The 6,662-nt window shown below is 39.7% G+C and overlaps 1 protein-coding gene across 1 annotated transcript in view; it reads left to right on the top strand.

The window, feature by feature from the left end:
• Utx (Utx histone demethylase) overlaps positions 1 to 6,662 on the top strand; it is a 146,277-nt gene that overhangs the window by 108,703 nt on the left and 30,912 nt on the right. Inside the window, exon 5 of the mRNA XM_011507395.1 lies at positions 3,021 to 3,149. Coding sequence (XP_011505697.1) covers positions 3,021 to 3,149 — 129 coding nt within the window. The remainder of the gene's footprint in view (positions 1 to 3,020; positions 3,150 to 6,662) is intronic.

Raw genomic sequence — 6,662 nt, forward strand, 5'->3', positions numbered from 1 at the left:
CACGACGCAAATAACATGATTTGCATTTATTATTGCTTATTCGATGCATAGCGATCATTTGCGTATACTTGTAAATAGATAAGACGAGTTGGTGATTATGCACTTTCGTTATAATCGACGTAATTTTCTTACCCAACATTATTGGACTTTGAGAAGAGGTGAAAAATTCTTCGGTAAAATCAAACGTAATTAAGTAACCGACCATCAAGTGCTAAATGAATTGTAAACGGCTCCCTTCAACTCGTATTAAAATCACGATTATACGTACATATGGTTGACTTTGTCGGTATTTCTTTATTCGTTCAAATATTATGGTAATATTTTATCGTAGTCCTTAGATCATTGACTGACTCAATTATTTGTAATAATTCTTTATCTTCCGATACTTTCGTTTTAATTTGAAAGACGAACATTTTCTTCATCATAAAGAAGCATGTTCGGTGTAACGAAATGACTAATTAATATTTACAATTAGTTGTTTGTCAATGCCAAAACTACATCGCGACGTTTTTCTTCATTATCGAACGATCCACTACTTAGCATTGGGTGAAAATTCCTTATAATTCCAAAGTGTGCGTGCGTGCGTGCGTGCGTGCGTGCGTTTGTGTCCAGTAGGCCCTCCCGTAACGGCTAGAATTAAAAATTTCAAACGAGAGACAGCTTAAAACGAGGGACGTAGTAAAGAAGGTAAAATCGACTGCCGAATAGGTAAATTTAATTTCCGCTTGAACCGTGGCCAAAGTCTCCGTAACGACTAAGTCGACTAATAATCAAAGTTCAGCTGAAAATACGAATTTCCATGGCCGCGATGACTCCTCTATGCCAATTCCTCGCCCAACGCTAAATCGGCGTCGCGTCACATATTTGAAACGACGGTAGTACCGCGATTCCAGCCAAGGTCATTTCCTCGCTATTTTTCCACATTGGCCTTAAGTTCGCGTCGTGTCAAGATTCCGTCGCTACTACTTATCGCGTCCTCCGAAATGTCAAATTCGCATACTGATTTCTTTTTGAAACGAAGCGCCACGTCACTTTCGAGTTCGACTTTTAAAATAGATCGCATGTGCCTTGACTTTGGTCCAGGTTACCATTCTATCGACATGACGATGTGTGTATGTGCCATTGAAGCCGCATCAATGATTAATCCCTTATTGTTGGTATAATACATTTGTAAAAAGACTGTCGAAGCGACATTTTATTGTCCTCTTTTAATACCATTAAAACGCCGACTGTAGCCTGATATCGCGGCTTATGCTGAATGAACGCGGATTTTTCACTCTATTCGGGCATATTGAGGTCCAACCTATTGTAAAACAACGTGCGATCGTGTGTACCCGAGTTTGATTAAATACGAAGCGAATGCGGCGACGATTAGACTGTACGTTTACACAATTGTAGTATAGTGATAATTAAATTAATCGGGCGTTGCAAGTGATTTTGTGCTTTTTCTTGTTTTTGAAATAATAGCACGGGACTGAAGCTTCCCTTTTACATCCACGTACTCAGATAGCAAAAGATTAGCGCGAAATCGACAAACGGCAACAAGAGAAAGATATTCTTTTTTGTCAAACGCTCGTTGCTGCTAAATATTAATAAAAGGAAAAAAAAAGTTTATTACCGCTGCGTGGCCGTTATAAAATTCGATTTATACACGAACTGCCGCTACCGGCGATATATCCGCGAAACGTTTTTGTTACTTTTCGACTAAGCGACGTATGGCTGCTGTAAGTTAATTCGAAATTGTAAAACTAAAAATTTTTGTATTGCTCCAAATCGGAGAAAGACAAAGGTGGACGACGATTCGTTTCTTTTCACCCAATGAATAAGAAGTAAAATACAATACATAATTGCAATATGTCGAATGGATGCGGAGATTAAGCGCGAGAAGGGAAAGAAGATTGAAAATCATTCATTGTATCGTTGTAATCACTAGAAATCACAATGCAATTGGTTTGGGGCAGAAAGGAGGACGGCGGTTGTGGATTTTTAGATTTTCTGACCAGCAATATATTATACTGTCGGTAATATTATCCGCAATGGTATCTAAAAATAACTACTCCATTAAAATCATAATATTTAGCATTCGGGAACTCTTTTTTCTCTTCTTGTCCATTATAATTACCCGATGATGTACCCGAATAATATTGATTAAAAATTATATTAAAAAAAAAAAAAAAAAAAAAAAAAAAAAAAAAAAATGATGGATGTTTTTTATTATTACGATTATTATTTTTATTTTATTATATTTTTTTTCATTATTGTAATCATGAATAATGCATCGAGTGTTAATTATATTTTTCACCAAGTTGCTCGACTTAAGCGCCACCGTAATGTTTTCTTTTATTTTTCAATACTGGATGAACGCCGCTCTTATCTACTGCCTAATGGATATTAATTTGAATATTAACTTAATGGCTGAAGTTGAAATTTTTATTATTTTTTTATAAATGGAAATAATAAATGGACTTGTTATTGCACAATTGAGCGTTTGTGTCTCAGTGTCGCACAAGCGCACAATGTCAAGCTTATTTCGAACGTGAGAAGAATGACGTTTATTAAATGACGTTTATTATTTATACACGGCAAATATTAAAAAAAATATCAACATGTTGTAGGAGGAAAGGAGGGAAATGACAGTAGAATTAGTTTTGCGAGAATGAAGCAACTGTTGTGCCTCGCTATTGCCAAAGAAATCTAAGTACCAAATGCTGCAAATAGGGTAATTTATATTCCCTAGCAATCCAGGGGTAAATGTTAAGTTGTAAAACGGTAAAGCAGAGCTCTGTTTATTTGTCTTCTGTTTTTTTAGATAATCGCATTCCCGTAGCGTGCCACTTCTACTTAACGAAATTGCGTCAAAACTCCCGGAAGGGCGATAAAGTTTCTGCTATTAATGTTTGCAAAGGGTATCGATTGCCGGCGATTACTCGTCGAAATATGCAAACGAGTCGCGAGAGTGGCACGCGTCCTCGCGGAAATACTATCCAACACTAACGTATTATCCTTCGATCTGTTTGCAGTAAAATTCCACATCGCGCACCTGCACGAGGTACAGGGCAAGTACCGGCTGGCCAAGGAGCACTACGAGGCTCTGCTCAAGGAGAAGGCCCTGCCAGCCCATCTCAAGGCCGACATCTGCCGACAGCTGGGTAAGTCCGCAGCTCCTTCGTATCAATTTATTACGGGTGTTGTGTCTGTGCGCGACGAAACCAGTGGATGCCGGGCCGGGATGCGGGGAGGGAATCTCCGAGAGTAGCGTGAGAAAATGGCACGATCGATGCGGGAGCCGGGGTTAGAAGGTACGCTTGCTTAACGTTTTCCATGGTCGGTGGGGTGGCGGGAACGGCGATGGCGACGGGGAGCGGGGCGGGAAAGGGGTGGGTGGGGGGGGGCGGAGCAGAGGTATCGGGGGATGAGGGGATTGGCTTTTATTAGGGGAGCTACTGTTTTAAGCCGGCGTGGAAAATGTAGCCATATCACACCTATTTGGGAATGCGAAATTTTATCGAACAGCAAAATTGATCTGATCGACGTATTGGAAAGTACTTGCTTAGTTGGTTCAGTGATAAAAACCTATCCTAATGCAAACTTACGAACATTGACAAGTTTTGTAAGATGCTGGATGCAAATAATCAAATTATTAGCGATTCATATATATATATATATATATATATATATATATATATATATATATATATATATATATATCTAAAAAGCAAAAAGGCATTCTTCTAATAATGGTACTAGCCGAGCTAGGTATACGCGTGTGTGCGTAAGCGTGCATGCGAATACGTTATTCGTTACGGTTAACTCACTCCACATACTTCGATTCTATATTTTTATTCTTGCCTTTTCCCTTCACGTATGAATTTTTCATGACAAATATTTCCTCTATTGCAGCTAGCGAGGAGCATTTTCCTCTCGCATTATTTTGCTTACTCAATTTTTTATATATTGTGCGTCTATCTCGGATAAATTCTGAAAATATAAAAGTTTCCAAAGCTTTTTCTTTTCTTTTCTTTTCTTTTTCTTTTTTTTTCTTTTCTTTTTTTTTTTTTTTTTTTTTTTTTTTTTTTTTTTTTTTTTTTTTTTTTTTTTTTTTTTTTTTTTTTTTATTATTATTATTTACCATTAAAAATGGAGTCGGTGACTGAATAAAATAACGTACCCTCCTTACGCAGGCAACTTAAATCGCACTACTCTTCTCCATTTGGCTAACGAACATTATACGTCGTACATTAAACGTCATTAGCATTTTTTGCGTTGATTAGTATTCAAAACGGCGTACTTTCTCAGGCAGATTTGGCAGCAGAATTACTCGGCTGCCCGAACCAAATAAAATATAACAAAGGCTAAAGAAAGATTTTTCTCATTACTCCATCTTCCTTATCGACTTTCCGTCCGCGTTCCCTTTTAGCCAAATAACACATACAATAAAACGCATAGACGTATCGTAAAAATTATGAAAAATCGTATAAATACTACGAGCCTGTGATTGCCTTCGCAAATGAAAATCCAAACAAAGGCGCAGAGACCTTTAAATGGTCGGTTACGTTCGCATGCAACGAGACTATTGACGACTGGCCTCGTCTCGACTCTCCGCACATGTGTTTAGACGCGCGCTCCCGCACACCAAGGAAATATCACCCCTTATACACACGATCCTAGCTTTTGGATACAGTTTAAGGTTCGGTGGTTGCACCAAGAGTAGCAGACACGTGTATTGATTTATTCGGGGTGTCGGTGGGGGCCGGGCGGAGGGAAGCATCGGACGTGGATTGGGGGATGCGTCGGCGGGACGATGGGGTCGACGAGAATCAGGATAGAGGCGGGGGAAGGTACGGGGTTGCGTATGCGGACAAAGTGGCTATATGGACGCGACTAAAGATGTTGACTCGATTTTGCTGGGTATCGGACAGACGGTCGTGATAAGATGATGCTCGATCGAATTTCACATCGCCTAATTTCTTTCCCTTAATTGTACCCATATTTTTCATAAGCCACTTCAACGAGGCTCATCGATCATCGCACTTTAAATTGACAGCGATTTACCCCCTTTATTATATCGGTATTAATTCTATAATTATGTAATTAATCAATAGGTTCGGTAACACCGACTTAATGACAAATTACGTAATTCCTTATTCAAAATCAAGAACAATAATCGATCCACAATTCAAGGCATCAAATGTTTAGGCTCGTACTTTCCACTTAATTTTTCTCTCGATGTTTTAGTTAGTTAAATACGCATATCCTGGCCTCGTTTCTCTAAGGTCATAAAATTATTTACATAATGTTTAATTATGGCCATATCGAATGATGGGTATTAATTATATGTTGTACGAGTGTACGGATCGGTTCGCATATTTGAGGCAGACGACAATTTGTTAATATAAACTTTGGAACTGCGAATTAATAGAGGCAGGATAAAAGTTCAGTTCAATAGAGTGAAAAATAACTTGCGGTTCGAGCGATAAGCCGACACGGCAAAAGTCACAATAAAGAATCGGTCTTACACCCGGAGACTCAGCAAGGATGGTAGGCCGTCAAACTCAGAAGCTTCATAAGTCCTGTCGGAGAAAATAAAAAGCTACACATTCGTCGAGCACTCCTATTCCCCCTTACCTCGTCCACCCCCTCCTCAACTCGCTCTTTGCCACCCCCGTACACTTGTACAAACACATCAAACCCTCTCCCCAAACCCATCCACCCACCCCCGAAATTTCCCCGTCTGTCGTTCGGCATTCGAAGCGCGAGCAGATGGCTTAGGCGCACGCACACGCACATCGGCAAGCGCATCCACGGGCACACGCAAGCCCGCTCATCCGTGCCTTCTGCCGTCACTTTAAAAAGTCCCGCTAGAGCGGCATTCGAGGCTCACGACGAAACCGCGAGAGTCCTAAGAAACGTCCCTTGAATATTCACCTCGGGGTACGCAAAGACCTCCTAATCTTGTTTTTTCTTTTTCTATTTATTGAATATTGCTAAGAGCCACACTAAGAAGTATGATGATAATAAAAAAAAAAAAAAAAAAAAAAAAAAAAAAAAAAAATGGATGTAAGAATTTGTAAAAGCTTTTACGATTGCGATACGCCATCTGATGAGTTCTATTAAAGATTACAAGAGTAATGGTTAAATATATCGATTGCTTAGCAATAAATCATATATACTTTGAGCTATTAAATATTAACGTCAGCAGTGGCTCGTAAGGAGTCTGTCTTTCTTTCAACAGTGGAAGGGCCACATACATTTTATCGATTGATCAACGACTGTAATCGATCGCTTTTTCAACAATTATTTTATACCGTCTGCTTGTATGTTAAATTAATATTACGAAATTTGAATGTCAAACTCGCAAGGTTTACCGGATATTGAAGTATCATTGCTCTCTCGTCGTATTCTCAAACATAAATTTCAAACGTTTAATCTTTTAAAGGAAAATAAATTTTACGATAATGCTTTCTATTTCGCCTCTATAAATAAACGCTCTATGGTGTGTGTGTCCCCCCCCCCCCCCCCCCCCCCCCACCCCCCCCCACCGCCGCCCCCCCTCACTATATCACTATACGGGCATCCATACAAGCATAGATGCGTGCGTGCGTGCGTGCTTGAGTGTGGTGCGTGCGTGCGTGCGTGCGTGCGTGCGTGCGTGCGTGCATGCA

This window comes from Ceratosolen solmsi, unplaced genomic scaffold (assembly GCF_000503995.2).
Source record: "Ceratosolen solmsi marchali unplaced genomic scaffold, CerSol_1.0 scaffold6, whole genome shotgun sequence".
In the NCBI taxonomy this organism is placed as follows: Eukaryota; Metazoa; Arthropoda; class Insecta; order Hymenoptera; family Agaonidae; genus Ceratosolen; species Ceratosolen solmsi.